The sequence below is a fragment of the Trachurus japonicus genome, chromosome 20, assembly GCF_045865225.1.
Source record: "Trachurus japonicus isolate A0001 chromosome 20, Traja_1.0".
In the NCBI taxonomy this organism is placed as follows: Eukaryota; Metazoa; Chordata; class Actinopteri; order Carangiformes; family Carangidae; genus Trachurus; species Trachurus japonicus.
The window spans coordinates 21,147,578-21,174,850 of record NC_140926.1 but is presented as its reverse complement, the minus strand read 5'-3'; the positions used below and the strand labels follow the sequence as shown (position 1 = coordinate 21,174,850).

The 27,273-nt window shown below is 41.4% G+C and overlaps 2 protein-coding genes across 3 annotated transcripts in view; both read left to right on the top strand.

Moving 5' to 3' along the window:
- The first annotated feature begins 2,754 nt into the window (after positions 1 to 2,754).
- Positions 2,755 to 7,581, top strand: LOC146966859 (patched domain-containing protein 3-like). The gene is made up of 4 exons (XM_085763928.1): positions 2,755 to 3,468; positions 4,404 to 4,525; positions 5,349 to 5,494; positions 5,657 to 7,581. The coding sequence occupies exons 1-4, from the start codon at positions 2,755 to 2,757 to the stop codon at positions 7,234 to 7,236; spliced, it is 2,562 nt and encodes an 853-aa protein (XP_085620054.1). The 3' UTR covers positions 7,237 to 7,581.
- A 3,651-nt stretch (positions 7,582 to 11,232) lies between these two features.
- Positions 11,233 to 27,273, top strand: part of gpr158a (G protein-coupled receptor 158a) — an 84,166-nt gene continuing 68,125 nt past the window's right edge. For both annotated transcript variants that reach the window (XM_085763898.1, XM_085763896.1), the window contains exon 1: positions 11,233 to 12,545. In XM_085763898.1, coding sequence (XP_085620024.1) covers positions 11,659 to 12,545 — 887 coding nt within the window. In that variant the 5' untranslated portion in view covers positions 11,233 to 11,658. The remainder of the gene's footprint in view (positions 12,546 to 27,273) is intronic.

Below are 27,273 nucleotides of genomic sequence, written 5' to 3'. Positions count from 1 at the left end.
GAGAGATTGAGCTCATTTACATTTTGATGCAAACTCAGAGAAGAACAATATCTGTACCTATCTGCTGTTGACAGACACACAGACAAAAAGCAATGATTCAATTCAAGGAGAACAAAATAACCCAAGGGTCCTGAAACAGATTACATTTAACTGATGCCTCCATCAGACTCCTGGCGACTGTCTGCCAGGATCTTCTCCTCTCTGTGATGAAGGAAAGAGAATCCATTTCTTTCTAGGAGAATGAGAAATCAATGACCACAAGATGGATCTGTGTGAAATGAGATATGAGCTTTGTCTTGGAGGACTCGCCCGGGCCCAGATTGACAGCTGAGTGACAGGGGTTAACTGACGTGGAAGGCCGACTGCCTTGGAGGTGTAAAAATTCACCCTCTTTCTCTTGCACCAAATATATGGTGGAACTCAAGGTTACAGTGCTACAAGTTGAGGGCAGGGTTGATGCACTGAGGCTGACTGTCGCTGATTTCCCAAGATGTCCTTATAATTGACTGTTCACTCAGACCCCTTGCTGCCCCCACACCTGACAAGCTTTCTGTCCTACATCCTACTTATAGATTTTACAGTGGCCATGATTGTAGATGTAACACTGGATTTTTATTTCAGTGAAAAGTCAGCAATCCTGTACTCATTATTTGTGTTTTAGTCAAGACCACCTCACCCAAGATTGAGTCAAGACCAAGACCAAGGTGGGACGAGACCAAGACCAACGGGGGTGAGACCAAGACCGAGACCAAACCAAGGTGAGACGATTTTCAAGATCATTGCTATATTCAGTATCAGTACTCAATAATAATTAATAATCATATGGCTTTATGTTTACATTATTCCTCCTAAAATTAGATTATTTCATATTGTCACGGAAATTTTGGTTCTGCCGGTGGAGAGTCAAAGAACAAGACTGGAGAGGTAGCATGCACCCAAGTTTATGCTCTATAGAGAAGGGAACAGAACACAGAACTACACAGCAGACAGCAGTTCATAGTACAGTAGTGCCCCCAGAACAGAGATTACAGTCCCTTCTTATACCCCACTTTATGACTCTGGGTACTTACTACAAGCACTTACACAGTAGTTTTCCTAGACAATAAAACAACAGATGTGTTACTCAACAAATGTCCACCTCAGTTGTTGTTTATTAGGAATTTACAACCTAGATCAGTTAGTACAGTAAACAAGGTTGTACGTGGGTCATGGTGTCCTTCCTCGGCCCCCAGGTTTATTGTAGTCAGTACACAAATGACTCCACTAATGGAGTTAATAGGATTGCTACAAGGTTTGACTACAACCTCTACAAAGACTACGTTACTACTTATTACAAGGTGAATACTAATGTCAGCAAATTTCCACCACAATATAAAAATACCATATTTAATTGAAACAAAGTTTGAATTGAACAGAATTACACAGCACAGAACCTGCAAAGTCTCCCGCTTTTGACATTGCCGCAACAAGGTTTTTCATGTGGTTACCATAGACTGTAAGAAGAATAGACGTAGCACCTGTGACGTCACCCATTGGTTTGGGGGAGTCTGTTTTGTGCTCCTACTATGGGCATTTGAACTGCGCCATCTTGGATTTTAGTGGGAGTCTACTTTCTATTTGGAGAGCATACATTTTTGTAGAACAATTGTAATTATCTTAAAGATATTGAATTACATTACATAAACCAAAGTGAGCGAGTGACAGAGAGATATTTGCGGGGAAAAAAAGATGTCACTGCCTGTGGTCTTGACTTGAGTAAAAATTCCAAGTCCGGCTCGACCAAGAGACTGAGACAAGATCGAGTGAAAATGTAGTCGATTCCAAGACCAAGACCTTGCAAAAAGTAGAAAAACACGCACATCCCAAAAAGTAGGCCTGGGTGCTGGACTAGAAGGTAAATTCAATGAAAAGAAAGGGAAGTCCGCACACCAGAGATGGCTCCCAAGACCAAGACCTTGAAAATGTGGTCTCAAGACCGGTCTCATAGTACCACAACACTCATTATTATCTGGAAACTGGACAGAAACATAACTGCTGCCACCAGATTTGATCAGCTGTGGCTAGCTAAATGGAGTGGACAGGTTAAAAATTAAATTGTGGTTGTGTTTGCTCATGCTGCTGGCTAATTTGAGATAAGTTATTTTAATACAACATGCGATGCTATGAAGATTATGCTAATGCTTTATACTAGAGCTACAACTCAAATAAGTTATGTGTTGTTGGACATATTAGTCACCTGGACAGCATCTAGCTACACCTTGAAGTGATAAACACTGTAATCTTGCTTGCAAGTGTGTTTTTAAAACATCAATGAATAAACTTGACCAAACAACAAACTTGTGTAGTTACATAGTTACTTAGTTAGGACACACCTGTGAATGCTCGTATCGTAAAGTCATAAAATGTGACAGTGGCATGTCAGTGATTTCCCGTAAACTATAGCAAAGACACGTTTTTTCTTCTCTGGAAATCTGGAGTTTGAATTACCGTATACAATTTGACTTATCTCAAGTGTCTTATCATTTTACAGCCACTGATAAGCACGAGACCAGCTCTAACACCAAATAGGGCGGCTTCTGCATATTGTTTTTCTTATAGGGGTAATTAAGGAGCCCTCATTACCCAGAAGACTTGTAATTGCACCCTCCTACCTTTCTGAAAAAAATGTAAGTAGCGAGTGAGGTAATCTGCATAGCCTTTAAAAGGATGCATCCACTCCTCCGCTCCTGTACTGTCTATCCCACATGCCTCAGGATGGGTTGTAGACGGACTGACTGCATCGCGAGGCCTCTGTCAGGCCTATTTGAAAAACTGGGATCACTTGTTGGCTCTTGCCCTTTTTATTTTTTCGTAATTCCCGTTCTCCTCTCAGCAGCACTCAGTGGTGGCTTCTTTTTTCTCAAAGACAGGGAGGACAATGATCTTGAACGGCAGTTCACACCCAGCAAAGGACCCGCGAAGGCAGCAAGAGCTTTTGTCAGGGAAAATTTCCCATATGATGATTCCATGTTTTCTGAAGAGAGGCTGTCAGACAAGGGATGCTTTGCATCCGTAATTGCCACAACCAGCAAGTCCAGTGTACTATCCTACCCTGCCTTTGAAGACATCGTCAACCTCAACAATAAGATCCTTAATATCACTGTGGATGACGGGAGACAGGGATTCAATAACTTGTGTGCAAAAACCAATGGAGAATGTGTCCCAAACATCATCCAGGAAATCTCTGGTTTCAATGAAACCTATCAAGCCAGCCTCACCTACCCTGTATATAAACACAGATCCCGTACGGTCTGTTTGGCATCTGTGCTTGGTGGCGTCATCACAGGCGCTAACAGCTCAGTCATAAGTGCTCGGGCTTTAAAACTCTTCTACTACTTGAAGAATCAGGACAATGAAGACTCCAAATCATGGCTGAAAGCATTTAAAGCACTCATGTCGGATCAGATGGAACAGAACAAATACATCAATGTATGTATCACACTGCAACTAATATACCATTTATCCTCATAGATTTCTTTATCTGGTTTTCTTCAAAGCTGAGAGATTTCTGTCTAAGCTAAAAGTACATCTACTACTGTAGATTTGAACAGCTCTTTATTTGAACTAACAATGATTATTTAGATACAGTTAAACATCTAGGGTTCTTCTTTTAGATTAGGTTATGGGTTAGACCAAGTAAAATAGATGGGACTTTGGTTCTTTATTGTCAAAACATGACAGAGCTGATCATTTAATGCTTTAATGTGCTACTTTGGCAGCTTAGTCTGGTTTTTGTTTTTATTGTTTGCAGTCAGCACTGAAAAATATCACTTCCCTAAAATGTCCATTGGATACAGTAGCAGTTTTGACTGGATCATCATGCTCTATTCTAATCTACCTGTGTTTGCTATGACTGCTTTCTGCATTTCTGCGTGATTTAACCGGTGCCATATAATTGACCTAGTTTATATCTTCTGGGAGTGGTGGGTTTTATCCACCTGAGAGGTTTCTGTTCAGCCAACACACACTCCCCTATCCAAACACAATATGTTCAGGTATTTCAAAGTCTTGAGGGGAGCTGGAGTAAATCACCAGATGAGGTGTATACTGTAAGGAATACATTGGTAAGACACTGATGATACAAAACAAAAAATGGATAGTTGTAGAATAGTTTGTAAAATTAGAAGTGTAACAAAATGATACAAATGCATTTTCTAAACATAAGAGTTACCGCCTTCCTACTCCCACTGGATTTTTACACCTCCCTTTGAGATAATGTCGCTGGGCACATGGCTTTGTCCTCAAATCCAAGCTGTGCTGTCACGCTACTTTTATTGCGGTCATCATGACATCCATGTGTAAACAACACTGCCCTCTGACTCAAGTGCTCACGTTGGCCTCTCTCTGCCGTGCTCTTATTGCAGGTGTCTTACTACACCTCCAAATCCAAGCAGGAAGAGATTGACAGTCACACCACAGATGGCTTCCCTTTATTCCTCATCACTTATGCCTGTGCCATCACCTTCTCGGTGTTATCCTGCCTCAGGTAAGAAGTGATCAGTGTCAGACAGTGAGTGATTTCTTGACTGCAGGCCAAGTCCGGGCCACACAAAGCCATTGTTTATCAATGTGACTGACACAGGAAAGCCACGTTACACATGTAGTGATTTAACAATTTGATCATCAACACAAGTAGGCCTATTTCTATTTAGGAATTATTTGTTATAATTGAAAATCGACTTCTGTATTATTTCAATACAGATTAAAGCTATATATACATGTATATCTTTATAGTTATGTGATGTATTTCATAAACAGCTAGTGAATGTATCATAAACCATAGGGTTGTACAGAAACAACATTAAGTTTCACAAAAGCGGGGTAGTTTTTATTTCATTGTTAAATTAGATTACAGGTTTTTCTACTGTTTTATTCCCAGAAGTTTTGTTAAATTAAAAATTTAATAATGGGCTGTTTAAAAGAATAAAAGGCAGATTAAATTAAAAAACAAAAAATCAGACAAAGAAAAATGCACCTTTGCTCTTAGCAGTTTACACAGGAGTGTTGCTGCAGTTTCACATGACATAATGCCAATGTTGGCAAACTCAGAGAGACTGAGGTGTGACTGAGAGTAAATTTCAGATGTTGATTGTTTGGCTCTGTGTGAGTTTTAACATCTACTGTGTGCCCTCAGTGACTGCTGTAAAAGCAATAGTTAATCTTCCACCTTTTTTATGGTTTATAAGTAGCTACATACCGGCAATTAGGTTGAATAATGCTGACTGTATATTATTAGTTTTATTATGTATATCTAAGTGCATGCTGCAGCAGCGTGTTCAAAAACCACCCTGTCTTTACTTCCTTGACAGATTGGACAATGTGAGGAACAAGGTGTGGGTGGCTGTCTTTGGCGTCTTCTCTGCTGGGCTGGCTGTTCTCTCCTCCTTCGGCTTGTTGCTTTACATCGGAGCCCCATTTGTTATCACAGTTGCAAACTCTCCTTTCCTAATACTTGGTGAGCAAAACCAGGCCTGGCCTCGACTTGTTTCATACTGTCGTTTTAGGTTGTGGATTGGATGCAACACCTATCACATACTTTAAATGTAAAACATACCCAAATGATCATGTATATAAGATAACTTTACTAACTTTTATTTCTACCGCTACATCTTTCCAGGAATTGGCCTCAACAACATGTTCATCTTGGTGTCCGACTGGCAGCACACCCATGTAAACGACCCAGTGCCGAAGCGGTTGGCTCACACTTACAAAGAAGCTGTCATGTCCATCACCATCACAGCCTTGACCGATTTCCTCAAGTTCAGCATAGGTATCAAGTCCGACTTCCCATCAGTCCAGTCGTTCTGCCAGTACACCAGCGCCTCCATTGTGTTCTGTTACGTCTACACAATCACCTTCTTCGGAGCCTTCCTGGCTCTGAACGGGAGGCGAGAAGCCAGCAACAGGCACTGGCTGACCTGCTTGAAAATACCATCAGACAATTCTGATCAGCATACAGCGATGTATAACATCTGCTGCGTGGGAGGTGACTATGATAAGAAGACTGGAGCAGAAAAAAAACAACCAGTGAGTAATTTCTTCAAGGATTACTATGGACCGTTTTTGATCAAACCTTTGGTCAAGGGAGCTGTAATCTTCCTTTATTTGGTATATTTAGCTTTGAGTATTTATGGATGTTTCCAAGTGCAGCAGGGGATTGAGCTTCATGATCTGGCAGCTGATGAGTCTCACGTTGAAAGATTCAATCAGAAGGATAGACAGCATTTTTCTGATTTTGGTCCATCTGTGATGGTTATTGTAAATGAGGAATTCCCATACTGGGATAAGACCAAGAGGTACCAACTCCAGCAATGCTTACAGGACTTCAAACAGCTCGAGTTTGTAGATGAAGATGTGTACACATCCTGGCTGGACTCTTATTTATCATATGGACAGGAAAAACATTTGAACCTTGATGACAAAGATGTTTTTCTGAGAAATCTATCTGACTTTTTTGTTTTATTTCCTTTTTTAAAGCAGGATGTGAACAAAACAGGAGATGCCATCTATGCATCCCGGTTCTTCATCCAGACGGTTAAAATTGCAAGTGCTGCAAAGGAAATCAAAATGCTTAATGGTCTCAGAGCCACCGCAAAGGGATGCAGCGTAGCATCTTTATCAGTCTATAACCGAGATTTCATCTTCATGGACCAGTATGATGTAGTAGTGACTAGCACGATCAAAAATGTTGGTGTGATCACAGCTGTGATGCTGGTCGTCTCTCTCCTGCTGATTCCCAACCCCATCTGCTCATTATGGGTGACTGGTTCAATTGGTTCAGTGACTGCAGGGGTAACTGGTTTTATGGCGCTATGGGATGTCAGTCTCGACTCCATATCCATGATCATTTTTACCGTCTGCATCGGCTTCACCGTAGATTTCTCCGCTCACATGTCCTACGCCTTCGTCTCAAGTAACAAACAGAGTCCTGATGACAAGGCTGTGGATGCTCTCTCCAATCTAGGCTATCCCATACTACAAGGCGCCGTGTCCACCATTTTAGGGGTATCGGTGCTGGCTGGGTCCGATTTTCACACCTTCAGAACGTTCTTTAAGCTCTTCTTTCTTGTCATGTTTATTGGGATGATTCACGGTCTAGTTTTCATCCCGGTAATGTTGACATCAACTTCCTGGTGCTCAGATAAAAAGCAAGACAAAGAAAGCGAAGACAACAGTTTGAAAATTAGCAAACTATAACAAAAATCATGTTTTAGTCGTGGGGGATTTAAGTAGGAAATGTTAGATTCCAAAATGGCCTTTGGTTTGAAAGTGATTGTCAAGTAAGTTATAGGAAGATACAACATTAAACATCTGAATATAATACCAAATAACTTCTCAAATCAAATGAAACCCTTGGTCAAAAATACTTGTGCTTTTTGTTTTTTTATATGAAGATGTATCACATAATGTGAATTTCGTTCGTTTTGTTTTAATTGATGGGCCTAATGCATGGGGATTAGGGTTGTAGATAGTTGTTTTTTTAAATATTGGTGTGTATTTGTTGTTGGATATCTCAATAAACTTACACTTCAGTGGAACTGTTGACTATAGTTGTCTGTTTTATACTGAATTACGTGACTTCTTTGTGTGCTCTTGTTAGGCCTATGAAACTGACATGTTCAGAAGTTTAAAACAGCTCCTCTCATGAAAACATGTAGTACAGTACCGTCCTATAGAGCCAGTCTCTAACCAAGTCCAGTTAAATGATGGAATTCAGTTGTTCCTCTTGCCTTTAAATTCACAATTAGCCTACTAAAACACATGCTGTCATTCTTTTGTTTTCCCCCCTTTTCTTTCATTCTTTTCTTCCTCTTCCCCAGCCCAAGTAGGCAAATCATCTAGCCTATCTTGTTTCTCCAATACTTGTTCACTGTTAGTGTCCAGCAATGCTCAGAGGACCTTTCATAATTTCTTATATGGCTGAACCTATTGCCTCTCTGCAAGGTTTGTAGGTAAACAGCTAACAAAGCGAGTGGCTGCACTAGTCAAACTCCAATAGCTCACATGGGACTCAGTTGAGAACCAGTTGGAATTAAGTACAGATCACATGAACCACAATACTGTAATCCCTGATAAAAACTTTTATATACTTGTGGCACGGGACAATAAACTATAGTTCCTTAGATTTTTTTCAAACTGTTATAGCCTAATCTGCATCACAATTTCTCGATTTGAGGAACTGGTCATAATCACATATTCACAGTCTTCAACTGGCAGCTTATTAACATGAGAACCCACTGTCCCTGCAGATGGTTTACACCTCAAAAGAAGGTGTTAGGTCTACCTTCATCACCACCACCACCGCCATCATCATCATCATCATCATCATCATCATCATCATCATCATCATCATCATCATCATCATCATCATCATCATCATCATCATCATCCTATCTTACTGATTTTTTAGGATTTCACAGGGGTTTCATTTTTGTTCTCTTGAGTCATTCTGGCTGAAATGATCATCAGTTTTCTTGCACTAATATGGACAAAACAGGAAATAAATGGATTCTTTCATCTACAACTTTACACATGCTCACCGACAACAGGTATAGATAGGCTACATTTGGCAAAATAGCAATGGAATGAGCCATTTAAATTCACAAATTGTTCAAAACCTCAGATTCTAAATAATCATGCACATACATGACTTTAATGTTTCTGATATCTAGTGATGTACATGCAGACCAAAAAGCAGACACTTTTTGTTTCACAAACACTGTAGGCTACATCGTGTAAATGCAGCCCAGGTTTTAACCACCATAAGTACTAATATAATATCACTAATATTACTTTTGAATGCCATCAGACACCGACAGAAGGGAAAGTGTCAATTTCAGAGTTTTCCCAATTATTTTCTTCACAGTGGTGCAAAGTAGAGCAAGTGTTGGGTTTCCTGACTCAGGCTGTTTGCTAGCAGATATCAAGGTGTTAATATAATAGGCGAGACAGCAGCATCTGTTGCAGCTGTTTGTACTGTGCGTAGGTTGGGTCAAGAAATCCAGGAGGTCTTCAAGTTCCAACTTCTTAGCATCCGCCGGCGGCCTGTGCAGCACGCAGGCCAACTCCCAGCTCTGTCACCCTTCGTCACGCCTGTCTTCCCTCACCCTCCTTCCAGGACGAGATGCCTCAAGCCCACAAAGCGTGACGTGACATGCCCCTACACCCAGGAGAGAGAGAGAGGGAGGGATGGAGAAAGAAAGAGAACAACCCAAGAGTTTGAACTAACAAGAACGAGAGAGGTGTGCGACAAAGAAGAGAAATAGATTAGGTTTCCATTATGCCAGGTTGGTTTGCAGAAGTGGTTGTTTTACGTAAAACTGCTCTTCTATAGCACATCACACATCCTTAATTATCACTCATAATTAAAGATGTTGTAGTTTGTAGGATTTTGTTACCGCAGTATTTGACAAAACAGAACATGAACTTAACCTTGTACAAACACCAAATGGCTAAAAGTGTCTGAACATCCAGACAAAGCGTCTGTCACCCAAACATGAATCCACTCCACCGGTGTCTTTCAACTACATTTTGGACACTGCAGGAATTTGCCCCCATTCTGCCACAAGAGTGTTAGTGAGGTCGGCCAATGTTGATGGTGGATAAGGCCTGACATCCCACTTCATCTAAAAAGGTGTTGGATCGGGGTTGAATTCAAGACGTTTGTTCCTCATCGCTCTCAGAAATCCATTTCGTTGATAGATCCTGCTTTATGCCAAGGGATGCTGCAATATTCAAAGAGGGAAGAATGTTCCCCCAAGGTTGAACCACATTACTGTATTAAACAGGCACTGAAAGATTATTTCCCCTTCCCTTCCCCACATAAATTATGTTTTGTTTCTTTTTCCACTGAGCTTAGTTGGAGAAAACTGTGACATCATATATCTTTGTGCACTAACCACCATTTAGCAAGAGCTGATTCAGAACCTGATTATTGTTAGTATGTTGTTTGGTCACTGTCAATCAATTGTAATCAAACTGACACCCACACACTGCTGATGAATCAGAGAGATACTTAAGCTTTGAAGCCAGATCTTCAGTCTACAGATCTAACACATGAAAAACAACCGCAAACAGAAAACAAAAGGACTGGGGGTGCTGATAAAGCCTTTACTGTGTAGTGTATAACCTACGCCTTAACCCCTTATTTCTTTCTGTTATATAAGCAGCGAAGAGGCAACCCTACCCAATTTCTTTGATTTTCACCCTTTGATTTATTTCCTCATGTAAAACAGCTCCAGACCAAGTAAAGTATGTTGAGCAGGGTGTTTGAGAAAAGTATAAGAGCAGGCTTTGCTTTACTTAAGAAAATTATTATTGGTCCTACAGACTTTAAAGCAGAAGTAAGCGATCCGGTCATTTTGGCTAACTTCTTGTCAGCCGATGGAGTTAGCAGTCCCCGCCCTCGTCCCTACGTCACCACATTCACATGCATCCCTTGGCTGCACACACAGAGAGGACCGCCCCTTTATGTCATTCTCTCTCCTCATTGGATAAAGGTTGTAGGATACAAGGAAAGTTTTCTCCTCGGCTTACAGCAGAGCAGAGTGACTGACAGACCCGTGTTTCAGACCAAACACTTTATATAAGTGATTGCTGTCGGAAGATATAACTATTTAAGACTTATATTGACACAAATATTCCGCTTACTTCTGCTTTAAGAGAAATCCAAACTATCTTTTTTTCCCTTCATGTTTGATCAAGGTTTGTTTTCCCAGTAGCCTAATCAATAGAGGAAAACTACCGTTGAATACCAAAGTGAGACTTCGATCAATTGACCTAAATTAAGCGCTTAATTCTGATAAATCAGCCGAGGTTGACTCCATCAGTTTCAGCTCCTTCACCGCTTCATCAGCTTCAGCACCGGACAGCTCCGTCACCGCTCCGCCCGAACGAGGCTCCGCGTGATTGACAGAAGAAGCGGCCATATGAGGGATCAATGGCGCTTCTGGAGCCCTATGAAACGATGGAGAAGACGGGCTTTAAGGGCGCACGGCTCCTGATGTGTCTCGTCGTGGCTTTTAGGCTTACTTAATGCTTGTTGTGGTCGGAAGAGGGCGGCGTGCGTTTGTGATCCAAGTGAGAAGCTGCCTCCTGAAAAAAAAAGGAAAAAAAAGAAGATATATAAATATAATAATAACCTGCTCCCTTACCCCTCCCTTCCTTCCTCCTCGGTTTGATTCAGTCTATGTAGCCTACACGCAGGAGAACGTCCGCCGCACAGCAAAGCCAAGACAGTCTTATCTACAGTGAGAGAGACAGAGAGAGGGAGAGGGAGAGAGAGAGGTGGGAGAAACAGCTGCAAACGGAGACTCAACATCAACAAGCTGTGAGGCATCTGGAAAGAAGAAGAAGGGATTTGACGAGGACAACAGGGGGGTTCCTTACGTTTTTCCTCCCTTCTTTGCTGTTTGATTTCCCACAACAGAGGCGTGGAGCTCGCAAGAATATCCTACAAGTGGTGAAGCGATGGTTTAGCGGAGCAATTTGGTAGATTTCTTTTTTTTTTTCTTTTTTCTTTTTTTTTTTTCTCTACATCACGCCCGCCCGACGACACAGTAATTCCGAGCAGCAATCCCCCCGCAAACATCTGTGTGGACGCTTTTCTTTGGTGGGGAGATGATGGCTGTTTTCCGGCTGTCGTTGCTGCTGCAAGTGGGATTTGTGATCGGATCAAACCATAAATACGCGGAATGGTCCGCGCATGGGGAAGATCTCAGAGCACGGGAGGCGATTTACGGCGCTCAGACGCACCGTCGGCAGCTGGCGCATCTCCGTGCGCCTCCTCCTCCTTATCCTCCCGGGGAGACGGCGGAGCTGGCGCAGAAAATAGAGGAGCATCTCCCCAGGGTGGTCACCGCTTTTCTACACACGGGGGACTCCACCACCTTAAAGCACGCCAACTGCTCGCGGAGGTACGAGCTCACCTCTCTGCGGGGAAGGTCACACGCCACCCCGCATCAGTCCATGGGCAGCGTGCTGGATACGGTGCTGCACGCCACAAACTTCCTCAACATGATCCTGCAAGCCAACAGGTCCAGGGAGCAGAGTCTCCGGCGAGACATTGAGTGGTACCATGCCTTAGTCAGGAGCATACTGGAGGGAGACGCCAAGATCCACCGGGCGGTTGTGACTTTTAACGCGGATCCGTCCGTGGCGGGGCCCTCGGTGCTTCTCCAAGCCACCAGGGCCGGTGGGGAGATAGTCCTCCAAGACCTCTCCGGCACGGCCCACCACTATCTGCACAACCGCACAGCAGACACGGAGTGGTACCACGAAGTTAAAGACAAGAAGAAGCCCGGCTTCCATAAGAGGGTGCTGAGCCAAGACTTCACATCAGTTGACAATTCTTTAAAAAGAGGAGAGAGTTTTATCCCTGACAAGACACATGTCAAATGGTCCGCGCCGTACCTGGAGTGTGAAAATGGGAATTTTGTTCCCCGGTGGCTTTTGACCTTATCGGCTGCTTTCTATGGCCTGAAGCAAAACCTGGCCCCTGAATTCAGGTAGGCACACACATGGTTGAGATCTGAGCAGTTGTTTTAGTGATATTGAATGGATAACATGAGAGAACACGAACCAAAGTCCAAGACAGCTGCAACAAAACATAATTTTGCCCTCTTGTCATGATAACACATTCCTGACACACACACACCTGTCATGCTATTACTTGTGTTTAGATTTATGTGAGAAATGCATGTTACAGTCCAAAGCTGAGTTCAGGTGGTTTTACCCACCACCACTTCTCAACCCTCACACATAAACCCTTGGTAAGGTGATCATACCTGCCTCTCTCTACTCCCCAAACATACCGCAGCCTCCCACTGGCATCCTCCAGTTAAAGGAGGGGTGGGGAGGGGGGTTTCTTCTCTCCTCCAGTCTGACAAGGCGGCGGGGATGCTAAAAATAACCCTGGATGTTACTTGATGTAGCAGTGGTGGAAACCTCTGGCTACAGGCCCTAATTCATTTTTTAAAACTCGCTCTGCTGCGTGCTTTACTACTCATGAAATGTCGTGTGTCCTTTCTTTTTCCTTTTTTTTTTCTTTCCTTCCATGGCAAGCTGCAAAATCTGCGATGAGTCAGAACCTCCCTGAGATGAGAGAAAGCCAATTTTAAGGATAAAGCAGAAGCAGCCAGCATCAGCAGATGAAGAAATGCTGAAATGTGTGTGTGTGTGTGTGTGATGTCTGGGTGTTTTACACAACCTTACATGTCCTAAAGCCACCCCTGCTGCAGCCTGCTGGTGTAATGTGCCATGTTTATGCCAGCAGCCCTGATATGCACCGGAGTAGTCAAGAGTTAATGCTCCATAGGATCCTGACCAACATCTTCCCAATGAATATTTAATCCAGATCGCTAGTTGTGTGTGTGTACTGCCTCCGATGAATCTTTAATTGATACACTCAAGTCGCTCACAGGCAGGCAGGGATTGCAAATGAGTCAAAACCTGCAGTGATTATACTATAACAGGCTATCAGCTACCTGGTGTTATCACAGACTAAAGCCTCTCAGAGCCGCTTCACACACTCTCAGTCTCCCAGTGTAGCAATCTGATAGCAAATTAGCCCATGCACTCATCTGTTATACACCACAACTCCAGTTTAGAGTTTATTTGTGAAGCCAAATTTGTAGTTGAGCAGCTGCAGAGTTTTCTAATGGAAAGCTGGAGAAGCATTCACACCAAAGGAGCAGTTTTCGCTGTCCGTTTTTTTTTTTTTACCCTCCTCCAAAAGATCGAACGTGTGACATGCATGGGCGTTTTGTATTGTTTCACGTCCCTGGAGAGTGGCCTATTCAGTGGCACTAAAAGAAACATCACAGTGCTTAAAGGAGCAGAATTCAGGAATCACTGTCCTTACACCAGAGGACAGTTTCCCGCTCCCCAAATCAAATAAGGACACTTGACATAATTGCACTTTACCATCACCTTACTGTAAATTATGCAGTGCCTTATGGATTGCTTGTAGATCCGGGAGATTACTAAAGGAATATGGAGCAAATAACTCATTGAGGATCAGTTGTAACAGAACAGTCCAATATTTTAGGAATACACTTATTTGCTGTCATGCTGAGAGTTAGATCAAAAGGTTACTATCACATAAGGAAGTCACTTCCAGCAAATATGTGGCATAACTAAGCACAAATAATGGAAATGGATAAGAAGTAGTTATTCAGTTTTTGTAGAAATATAAGGTCAGTTCATGAGCTTGAGTTGCTAGTTGGCAGATTTTGTTACCATTAAGAGCTATTCTTACCTTTCTAAGGGGCCAGAGTAGCTGTTTCCCTTTGTTTTCAGATCTTAAACTAAGCTGACCAGTAGTGGCAGTAGCCTAACCCAACCTTAACCCCTTTTGAGCCAAGAAACAGTCATAACATCCCCTACCACCAAATGTGTCCCTGATATGGTTTGGTTTTCATACAGATTAAACAAACAAGCTTTAAAGATGGTGAGAAGTAGATTTTGACATTGACTGACTTTGTGGACACAGCTACAGTAGGCTATGCATGAAGCTGGCTGTGACTCCTTATTTAGCAAACACAATTATGAGAGTGGTATTGATTTAAATTGACAAACTCATGGCAAAACAGAGTCCCAATATGTTAAACTATCTTTTAAAGATTGAAGTTCCACCCAGTCTTTTTTCATATTGACCCACACTTACCTATTTTCTTTTACAAATTCTAAATTGTTATTAAGGTGATCTATGCAATAGCATTGTCTTATCTCAAAAGCATATAAGGTCACATAAAACATCTGTTGGACCTCCTCCTTTTTGCGCCATCCCTGTACTGTTTTTCTTTCCTTAACGGCCACGTTTCAGACGCTCATATCAAAGTAGCAGGCAGCTGATCCTGCGTCCTCCCTGTGTCCCAGCAGCCTGCCAGATAAGAAACTGGAGAGGAGGGGAAACATTAGGCTAATATAGCTGCCTCAGACATCAGCTCTCCTCCGTTTCCCTTCCAGATGAATACACAATCAATACGGCGATGAATTAATAATGAAAGATGTAGAACAACAACCCTGCATGGGCCATTTTGATTCCATCCTTTTAACGCTTCGGCCACTTCCTGTTTGGTGTGACAGGCGGCGCTGTGTGTGGCAAGGTGACTTGTTTTGAGGTTTTCTGCATCGTGCATATGGAAATGAACACAAAACCAGTCTATTTCTCTCTTTTTTCCCCCTTTTATTGTTTGTTGAACACGCAGGCGTTAAACAACTAATGTGACTTGTTAGAGCAGGAGTGTGTGTGGACATGTGTTTGCGATAGATCGACCTGTTGTTTCTGTGAAGGTGTAAGAAATCGCACCTCGCGCACTTCATCTCTTCTCCTCCCGTCTGTCTCTTCAGCTGCACTTGAGGCACAGGGGAGGCAGCTTAGACCACACACAGAGGACTGGCTGTTTTCAAGTGTGCAGTGTGTATCTGACTGTGTGTGCATGCCATTGTTGTGGAGGCTGAGACATTCTTCAGGATGATACTATACCGTCCTAATTGGCAGATCACTCTAACTTCAGACACAAACCCTGTGCCTACACACACAGACGCACTCGCAAATGCAAAAGCCAGTTTGAGCAAACACATGAAGAAAAGGAGAAAGAATGTGAGGAGGTGTGTGTGTGTGTGTGTGTGTGTGTGTGTGTGTGTGTGTGTGTGTGTTAGGTGAACAAACACCTTTCACAACAAAGACCTTAATTGCTTTGAGGCTGAAACTCTAGCAGTGGCAGAATAACAAAGCAAACTAATTGAAACTATCTAAAGAAGGACACTAAAACTGTAAAGGAATACATGCATTTTTGAGTATATTTCTCCAAAGGCCAAACGGGTTCTAATTAGATGGCAGACTTCTCTTCATTTATGCTTGGCTTTGCTTCCCGTTTTGCTGTACAAGCAGCTAGAGTCGGGACAGCCTGACTGCTGTGGGACGCCCAGCCGTCTAATGGAGCGGGAGGCCTGGAGCTCCAGGAGGAGCCAGCAGCATCTGCTTAGATGGACACCATCCAGAAATAAATAGGAAGGAAACCCCACAATTCCCAGGGCTAAGTGCGATAATATATGATGCTAAACTGAGATGAAAAACAGAGCAGAAGGAGAAAATAAGGCGTTTAAAAGGAAGATTTGTGGAGATCCGGAGCTGAAAGAGCCAGTGTGTTGACTTTAGAGCAGGAGCAGTGGATGGGTTTTCACTGACTGCAACCTGCAAGTAAGGGTTAAAGATCCCCGAGGTGCTTCTTCGCTCACTGCTGACGTCACTGGGACTCCACTGCTCAGTAAGGTGACCTGTCAATACGAAGCCCTCAGCCAGTAAATGTCAACGTTACAGAAAACTACCCAGGCTTCCTGGTAGTTTTAAAGTGATATCATATTCCTAATAATAGAGCCAATGAATAATCTCAGTGATTCTGGCGGTATTATACTCATGTAATGCACTCGCCTCTCAAAGGATTATAAATCTGCATAATCATTACTGTAGGTTTATCCTTTAGTAATCTGGTGCTAGAGAAACAGAGCTGTGCTTATGCAGAGGATGGCTCAGCACTGTAGCTTTTTTCCAGGTTTAAATGTTTTGCATGTAGACAAAATCATCTGTTGTGTCATCTCAAACTGTAACAGATAGGCTATTCAATAACATTTGACAGAGGGCATTTGGGGACAACTAAAGTAATTTGTATTGTATTTCATAGTGTATCGTATTTGGCACACAGTGCAGCCTTGATATTGAATATCCTGAATGTGTTATAACTTAATACTGTACCATAAAGATATCACTTTGTCCTTTGTTCATTCATATCTTTATTAAAAATTACCACTAAAGGGATATTCCGGTGTAAATTTAACCTATGGTCCAACGCACCGTGACACCGAGTTAGACCCCCCTCGAGAGATGAAGTCTGCTGATCACTAGCTTCTCTAGTTGTAGCAACTTTAGCAAGTCTATTTTCTCCACGTGCAAACCGCGATCAAAAAGCCAGGTCCCAGCACATAATACGAGGCATCAAACATCTGTTAGCTTTGCCTGGTTTCTATTGAAAAGAGACAAAAACAACTCACCCACTCTCCTCCAGTTATACGTTATGCAGCAACTTTCCGCGTCCAGCATAGCGTCCAGGCACTGACAAAACACGTCCGAGTCAGCGGCCATTGGCAGGCAGTGAGCACACTTGACCACTTGATTTCCCCCAGCACCGGACTCCACTGGCAGCTCTCCCACTCTCACTTTTCTCCTTCATTTCCTTCAGCTCGTCTTCAGTAAACTCGGTCTCAAACTGATAGAGGTGCCATCAAAATGAAACCTGTCGTTGTTCTCAAAATCCATAAATTCAGCCCTGTTGTCCCTTCTGTGATGTCTGCTTCACTATGTTACAGACAGTCTCTTCCGGCAACAAACGTCATCCTGATCTCGCGTGTGATGTCGCGTCTATCTCGCGCTTGTTTACGTGATTTTTTTCCGCAAATATCTAAAGTTAGAAATGCCCAATTCCGTTCATTTCCCTGTGAACACTCGGTAATAACTTTTATAAACTGACAGGCAAGATACATAGGAACTTTGACTGCATTCATTGGAGTAATAATCACACATTTTCATCTTTGAGCTGCGGGACTCTACTTCAAGAGCTGAAGGAAATGGAGGGGGAAAGTGAAAGAGGGAGAGATGCTGGTGGAGTCTTAATGCTGGGAAAGTGGTCATGTGTGGTCACTGCCTGCCAATGGCCGCTGAAACTGAATGTTTGTGCTGCCAGACAGACTCAGACGTGTTTTGTCAGTGCCTGGACTCTATGCTGGACGCGGAAAGTTGCTGCATAGTGTATAACTGGAGGAGAGTGGGTGAGTTGTTTTCGTCTCTTTTCAATAGAAACCAGGCAGAGCTAACAGATGTTTGATGATGGTTAAATTTAAGGGATCATTCCAGTTTTATATTCATATGTTGGATGATTTTCAAACTAAGGACAAAAATTAATTCTGAAAAAACTTTAAAAGTAGGCGTAAACTCTCTTTCAAGAAAGGTTTGACAGCTGAATATCTGTTGTATTACTGTAATTGTTAGATGAATTATTACTTCTGATGTTCAGGACATTATAAGCTGGAAAAGATGAAAGCATTGTATTAGTTTGCTTTCAGAATTGAACAAGAACTATTTATGCAACTTACTTGTCACCAGCTCCAGTCAAAAAAAAAAAAAAAAAAAAAAATCAATCAGCTAACATTCGCCACAAAACTGTCAGGTTTTCTTTGTCAGCAGCTCAAATCAATGAATAGTGCTTTTAATGACAAGAGTGTCAAGAGTCCAGATCTGTGACAGAAAGTGCCAACTCGCTAATAGAAAGAAAGAAAAAAAAGAAGTCTTTATTCACTTTCTGTGACAGCTGCCTCGCTACAGGCGTTGTGTCTTCTTTGATGACCAGCGACAGAACTCAATAAAATGACCCAGGTTGCACTGAAACGCTGGTAGACAAGCAGCATCCTGCCCAGCGGCTAGACTCACATTAGCTTCTGCTCGTCCTGTCAGCTTAATGCATTTCCATCACATAAGGGACATTTTCCTTGGAAGGGCTGCACGGTTCTTGCATTGTGATTGCTCTATGACATAATTCGCGAACTGTGCCCTTCTAAAAGGACAGCAATGTGTTCCTGTCGAGACACTGGGGTAGGAGATATGTGCATGCAAGTTCATCTGGGCGTGCAGGGCTTCTGGCTACAAGGATAAGCTGGAGGATAATGTTTAAGTCTCTGCCAGTCTTCCATGTTCACCGCTCCTTTACATTATTCTTGGTTTATGTGCACACACTCAGCGTAACTGGAGATGTCAGAGCTTATTCCTTTTGACTTGATGCTGGATCCTCTATATTCTTAGGCAAATATGTGCCATGTAATATACAACATGTTATAAAATACATCATATAGCCTGATGCACTCATACACACTGAACATTTTAGAATTTATTTTATGCTTTATATACTGTCTATATTGTACAGCATCTTTAGGTTTGACTACTATAAAAAAGATAGGACAAAAAAATATCAAGATGTAACATTACAAATTAGAGGGTTTATCTCATTCCCAAATCTGCAGTTCACAATTATCCAAAGCAGGCTGTGACCATTGTGTCGGTTTGCATTGGAGAAAAGTCTTAATTTATTTCTGCTTGTTATTTGAATGATGTAGGATTCATATTTAACAAAGCAATCGCAACTAACTACAGATAGCTCTAAAAAATACTAATGACAAATATAAATAAATAAATACATTGCAGATGATGATGAGAGAGACCATGGGATTATGTATTTTGAAGTTGTATTATAAAGTCACAGTTTGAGTCATTTCTGTATAGGCTATCAGTGTTTGGCAGGTTACTTGAGAATGCAACGAGGCTACTAAATATCCACAGACCAGCTTCAGTGCCATAGGCTACTGTCTCTGATTGATGACTGACCAAACCCAGTTAATTCTTGAATGTAAGGGAAAATCTAAATTCTTGGTAAGAAGAAAGCAAAATATAACCGAATTACACAGGTAATTAAGGTATTGTAATGAAAAACATTAACATAAATGGACATGCATATGGAAAGCACTACAAAATGATTAGCTACATTGCTCATATCAATGTCATGTTATTACACTGTAGTCTTTTAATATCTCTTAGTTGAATAGTTGAGTAGTCTCTTCTTGAACTGGTATTAATCTTAATCTATCCAGTGTTTTATCACACCACTGTGCCATAACGATGGATTTAGCCTACTATTAAATTAACTATGACAAAAATATGCCCTCACAATTTTTTACATGTCTCTTTAGTGCTGCACTTAGTTGAAATTCAGACTTCAGCACAGCTCCCTGTGCTGTGCCGAGGCTAAATGCGCTAATCAATCTCAGAGTCCATTTTCTGGCCCTGAATAGAGACATGTAGCTCACAGCGTATAGACCTGACATTCAGCGTTCATTCTTGAATACATTAAAGACTGACTTGTAACAAAGAGGGCACACGAAGGCCTTCATCGTGACTATGTTTTGATGAATATCTTTTTGTTGGCTAAAAGCAATTAGCCAGACACATCTATAGGCTACCTACTCAACTTGATAATGCTGCAGCTAACATTAGCACAGGCTGACGGGCCTGTCAGAAAGACCTGAGCCCCTGCTGGTGGGATGCTCCTCTTTTTCCTGGCCTGGCCTTTAGACCCACAAAGAATAGGGGATGAAAGGAGAGAGCACTCTGTTTCCTGGGGCACCACTATCTCCTGCTCCCTGTGATAATCTTGTCTTTATGCCCAACGGCCTTGATGGCCACCATGAGGCCTTTGCCCATGCTCCTCGTTGCCACTCTCAAATTACGATCTGGTCTTTGCGCTGCATATTCAGTTGTCATCTCTGTTTGAGACCCAGCACACTTGCTCATTTTTCTTCCTCTCATTTTTTTTTTACAAGCTATTTTATACACCATATGTCCACTTTGGCTGGGATGCTAAAGATTGCCTGGAGAGTTGGAAGCTGAAAAAAACAGGAGGCAATTGTGGCGAAAAGAGGAAAAGATTGCTATTTTTTCTTATTATATAAACTCAAGCAAATGTTAATGCTTGAGCTGCCATTGAAACATACATTTTCATGAAATCTCCCTCATAACGAAATGATTACATTGATTTGTTGCGTGTGTTGCAATGGACTCTTTCCTATCCTTATTACATAACAGAATTGAAACAGAGGTAATTTCTCAGCCAAACAACCAGCAGTGCAGTGGAAAACAGCGAGGTCAGTTTGCCCCAAGGCAGGACTGGAGCAGCAGTTATTAATAACAAAAGCACAGGCAAAGAGAGCGGTGCACTTGCCTGGTGTCCGCTGGGAACCGGGTACAGTAAACCAGTTCCTGTACACCTAGAGCAGTGGTCCCCAACCACCGGGCCGCGGACCGGTACCGGTCCGTGGATCATTTGGTACCGGGCCGCAGAAAGATGAAATGAAAAATAAAAAAAATAAAAATCGTTTGTTTCGTCTATTTCACACTTCCGGTCGTTTTATTTTGAAAATGTTGCCACTTCCGTTTGTGCATCGTTCCAGCGCTGCGCAATTGACAGGCAGGCACAAACGTAAAAGAGTGAAAAACACACGTCGCCGGGCCGGGAAAAACTCAATAATGAGACGACAGAAGACCCGCGACGCTTTCCAACAAGAAGAAAGCTGTTCTAAAAGAAAAAGCACGAGTCCTGTTTAAATTACGGGTTCATTGCAACAGGTGATTCACATGCTCCAAGCTCCGCAATGTGTGTGTGGGACCCGGCTCTCTGCCGCTTCATCACCTCACAGAAAACTTCTCTCCCTGCGCTCTGGATTTAAGCAGAATATCCTGAGATCACCACAAAAGCACGGAAAACCTGCTTCCATTGCAAACATATTATGTTTGTGAAACGGAGTTTTCTGCAGCTTCAGCAGCAAAACGAGATGACAGACGTCACCCCCGGATGACTGACATTGTGATACTATATTATGGTGAGTTGTAACAAAGAACGTAAACGTAAGAGAAAACTAAGCTATGTGAACATGTAGTCCTGTTTATACAGTAGGCCTACATGTAATGTAAACAGGAGGACGTACGCCCCCCCGGTCCGCGGTAAAATTTTCCACAGGTGACCGGTCCGCGGAGATAAAAAGGTTGGGGACCGCTGACCTAGAGAACACGGTAGCCTACACTATTTGTAGATGTGAGTGTTTATGCACATGTCTAAGAAAGTGAGGGCTGGATAAATATTGGCCACCAATTAATGTCAATGAGAGTATTTTATGTCCTGTTTACAAAAATTATAACTATTTAAATCTTTATCTTGGATTTTATTTTGTATATTTACAAGAATTCAAAATAGTTTTTAAATCATAATTTGTTAGTGTTAATGGGTTAGTTCAACATTTTGGCAAATTGGCCCATTGCCATAATCCCTATAGTCATAGCAGTAGGTTTGTTACCTTTATTTGTCGGTGCAAGCTATTGTTAGAACGGCCGAGTTACGCTATGGAGGCTAATGGGATTTCTTGGTTTCCTTCATGAAACTCATCAAATACACAATCCAACAACTCCAAAACACTCTCGTAGACAAGTTGTGACCTGCACATTCACCACGCTATGAGATAATAACGGAATGGTATTAGAGTTGTTTTAGAGGTAAATACATGAAAAACCGCTGAATTGCATTGCCTTCACGGACAGTTTTCCAGCAAGCAGTCTCTGTATTTACCTCGAAAACGACTCTGTCTCATAACGTTCCGTTATTATCTCACAGCGTGGTGAATGTGCAGGTCACAAGTTGTCCACAAGAGTGTTTTGGAGTTGTTGGATTGTGTATTTGATGAGTTTTATGAAGGAAACCAAGAAATCCCATTAGCCTCTGTAGCGTAGCTCTGAGCAGCTCGCGGCTCTGCTCCGCCGTTCTAAAAATAGCTTGCACCGACAAATAAAGGTAATGAACCTACTGCTATGACTAAAGTGTCAATGGGCCAATTTGCCAAAAAATGTTGAACTATCCCTTTAAAGTTGTTGCATTTGCTTTGCTGTACATCAACATAAATGAATCTTCTATAAGCCTTAAAACACACACACAAAACAACAAATGTATTCCCTTGATTACAAATGTGATCTGCATCTCAAAGTTTGTATCATAGCCTACTACGTAAGTTATTATAAGGTTAAATCACCAGCTGGGCAAAGCAAGGTAAATGTCCCACAATGTGCACCACTAAAGCACAAAATCAAATGTTCAAGGATGTCAAAATTGTCAAACATCTATTTCTTCCATTCAAACCCATAAATATGACACACCACTTTTGCTGTTTTTAATGCACCTTTGACATTAATTTAGAGCAGCTTTAACTCTTAACTTAACTTGTTTTGACAGACACCTGACAGCCAATCAAAGGCAAGCTTTATTTAAAAAATATAAGTAATAAATAAATACATAAATAAGACTGTGACTAGACATTTTCTGCAGCAGACATTTGACTTGTCATCACAGGGAACACACAGGTGTAACTAATAACACCTGCCATGTTCTCGTTCTATTTTGTCCCTGTGAGCTGTGACAATTAGCAAGCTGAATGATAGTGTACCTGCTCACGGCCCTGTGATTAATGTTATTAATTACACCTGTGCATTGACATTTTGTCAAACTGTCTGCCACTAAAAGGCCTATTAAAGATCAGTAGTCCGTTCTCTACTATCCCTGCTAACCCTCGGCTTTTATCATTTCAGTCAGTCACATTCCCAGTTTTTGTTTTCTGTCATCTCCTCCTCTAATTACAATAAGAATGAACTCTGCCTCTCCTTCCTCTTCTTCTTTTCCAAACCTTTTAAGCAACACTGACAACATCCGCTGCCACTTTCTGCTTTGTGTGTTGTTTAGTCACCACGAGAGATGGGTTGACTAAGGCGTAACTATGGAAACCACACTCTCTGCTCACAACATCCAGCAGTAGATGGGACAAGGTGTTTAGCTACATGCCTCCGTGTCATAGCTCCAACTCGTACATGGATTGTTCTGGGTAAATTTAATATAGCTCATATAACCACTTAGATTTAGTATTTTCTATGTTAAAATCAATGTATTTTCTCTTCATGTAAAATGATTTCAGATATTTGATGACTCATCCTGCATTAGAGGGCGTTCCTAATTTTGCATCCAATCAAAATTGTTTCTTAAATTTCGAGGTGTCAGTCCAAAATGCTTTTTAAAAAAAATCGTTTTCTTCCTTGTTGGCTTTTATCTCCGCCCGTCTCATCGCCGAGGTCTGCAGATGTGTGTGTGTGTGAAGGTGAAGGTGAGGGAGAGAATTCCTTCATAGCAGCAGACAATCCCACAGCCACAGGTGCTGCTTAATGTACTGTATATTCAACGCGATTGGCTGCCTACTGTAGACAGCTAGCCTTGTGTTTTTACCGGAAACACGTATCACGTATCAGGACTGTCACGTCCTCTGTGTGTTCCCCTGTTAAGTTTAGTTCCTGTTTTATTTTGAAGTTCTGTTTTCCTATGTGTCATGGTCTGTGTGTTCCATTTCCTGTTATGTTCCTGTTTTATTTTGAAGTCCATTGTCTTCCTGTTAAGTTTCCCGCCTGTTTGATTACCTAATGTGTTTCACCTGTCTTGATTGCACCACCTGTGTCTTCCTTTGTGTATTTAGCCTCAGTGTCTCCCTTTGTCTTTGTCGGATCGTCTGCTTTTATCACCTGTTTTCTTGCTCCCTGTGTTCCTGTGTTTCCACGTGCTACAAGTGAGTAGAATAAATCCTTTTGTGTCACCGAACCTTGTATCCTGGTTATCTGGGTCATATTATCCCCCAACCCTGACAAGGACGTTAACTCTTATCACCAAGTGGAGGATTTGGTCTTGAAAGAAGTTCTTGTCATCTAACATTAAGATTTATAAAGGCTGTTGGAAGATACCGTTTTCCCAATTTGGCTGCTTGTTGTAGATAAATAATGTGATCTTAAAATAAATCTACTAGGTTTGGTTTGGTTTATTAGGATCCCCATTAGCTGCAGCAAGAAGTGAGTGAGTTTCATTCCTGCGTATGACTCTTCTTTTGATAGCATTTGTCTTTGCTTTTGGTAATGAAAAGTTACCTCCCCTGGCATGTCTGGTGATGTAATTATGTTTGTCTACACTCAATGATAAGTTCAGATACAGAATGAGTATTATTAGTAATGGATAGAGTAATTTGTCTGTGTATAAAATCCTCAAAACTGCAGGACAATCACAATGCGGTTGTGAATGGGGCTGTACGTTTGACAATGCATCCCATTAGTTTCTGGGTGAGAACACTAGGAGCTCTTTAACAAAGCTGCGCTGGGGTAAAATGCATTAATAATACAAATCAGTGCACCCTAATTGAAGCCTTATGAGCCAATGATTGCTGGTAGGAACTTGTGGAGCTTAAAGGGGAAATCAACCTTGAAACAAGACTGACATACAGTATATCTTTACAATACCTCAGGCTTGAAGGGCTATAGACCAGGCTGCCAGTGCTCTTTAATTGGAAAACAAATCCTGAAAAATTGGAATCTATTCACAACCATACTCTGCTTCACTCTTTGCTCTGTGTTAATCCTTAAACAAAATACAACTCTGATGTACAAACTGACATCACAGATGTTAAAGGTCATTACAAAGTCAACCCACTGATTTATTTCCAGTGAACCGGCTGCAGGTTTTGCCCAATTAAACAAATTACAGCAGATTAATGTTCACTTGTGTTTAGCGCTGGAACTATAGGGGTGAGATGGGGAGAGTCTGACACCCTGAGCAAGACTTGAGCCCCCCCAGAAGAGGTCACTGAACAATATTAACCCTTTGATGCACAACATGGGTCTAAATAGACCCGAGTGAGTTTTTTTGTGCTATATCTTTGCGAAAAATTTATTTCATCGTATAGAATTCTAGGTATTCCTCAATTAACTTGTTTTTGATCATAATACATCCTTATTTTATTTTTTACTTTTTCACTTTTTTAATAAAAACACATTTTGTATCACTACCCCTCTAATGCGCAACATGGGTCTAAAATGACCCACATTCATTTCCAATGTGATTTCATGCTGAGTGATAGTTTCTTTGCTGTAACTTTTGAAATCTATCTATTTTATGATTGAATGTTCCAAGTATTATTTAATATCTTGTTTTTTATTAGTGGGGTCATTATTTCCATTTTTCATTTCTTACTTGTGAACAAAAATGAACAAAAATGTCTCAGTGAGTGGACCAGTTGAAAAAACAAGTATAGCAAGAATACTTTAATTTTAGCATTCCCTCACTATCTATACCAACAACAGACCATTGTTTCCTTGATTACAATAATGACTAGTCATTACTTGTCCTTTTTCCCCATTAATAGCTCTGTTGACATATTCTACTGTGGTCAACAGCTAGCCATAGTTTATTCTATCTGAGTAGGCTATTTCAATGTTATATCATTGAAATCACTGCACAGTATTTATCATTTTCTAAAGTAAATATTCTTTTTTAAGCACATATAATCATATTTACTTGTTTTACAATTATTCCAATTTACCTAAAGAAACATTTGATGACTCATTAAAGATAACTGTGCATAATTGATAAGGTTTTAGTTACCTTGAATAAGTAGCTACATTACTTGTCATAAAGGGAAATACCTTAATATTAGCAAGTAAGCTAACTGTTAACATGATGACATGTTCTAGCTGGTGACAACAATAGAATAATATTCTATTTTAGACACCAGCTAGAACATGTCAACAGCTACCTAGCTAGCTAGCTGGTGACATGTTCTACTGTAGTTAACTAATACAGTAGAATGTAGAAATGTCAACTGCTAGCTAGCTAACCGGTCCACTCTCTGAGACTTTTTGTCTATTTGTTCATAAAATAAGAAAGTAAAAATGGAAATAACACCCTGTACTAATTAAAAACAAGATATTCAAATGATACTTGGAGGATACAATCATAAGATATATTGATTTTAAAAGATACCACAAAGAAACACTCACCCAGTATGAATTCACATGGAAAATGAATGCGGGTCATTTTAGACCCATGTTGCGCATTAGAGGGGGTGTGCATATGTTGTGCATCAAAGGGTTAAAATACATGGGCACTGGCTTAGTAATTATACAGTATTAGTGGTGGTTGAAAGTAATAAGGTGATTATGTTAAAGCACAATTACAAAGTAAATTTCCATTTTACGCTGCTTTAGACTTGTACTTTTTAGAAGGAAATGTTGTACTTTCTCCATCACCACATTTATTTTACAGCTTTAGTGAAACAAGCTGAATAATTTACCATAGGGACTGTAACTCTTGCGCGTGCCTGTGATGTACTAGATTCCCTTTCGCCTTGGAGACAATGTTGACCCCCTGAACTGTCTGTGGGTATTTTCTGTGTTAAAAACTAAACAAGAACATAGTTTTCTTTGTTTGCACAAGTTTGCATGCATGAGCCGCTGAAACGTTGTGTGTGCGTGAGATGATGAGATCATTGCGAGAAATTTGCAAATCTGGCTGGATCAGAGGAATGTCTCTTTTCATCGCTGCACATTATCTGGGTGTCATGACACTCACCCTCCAGAGCTGTAACTCTGGAGAGTCGTACAGCGTGTCTTTCACTAAGTTTAAAAGCCGGTATAGATTTTCTAACAACACGTTGCCTCAGGCTGTGCTCCATTTTTAAAGTCTTCCAGGAGGGAAAGCCTGAATGTGGGCTGAGGAGGTCGCTGAGAGA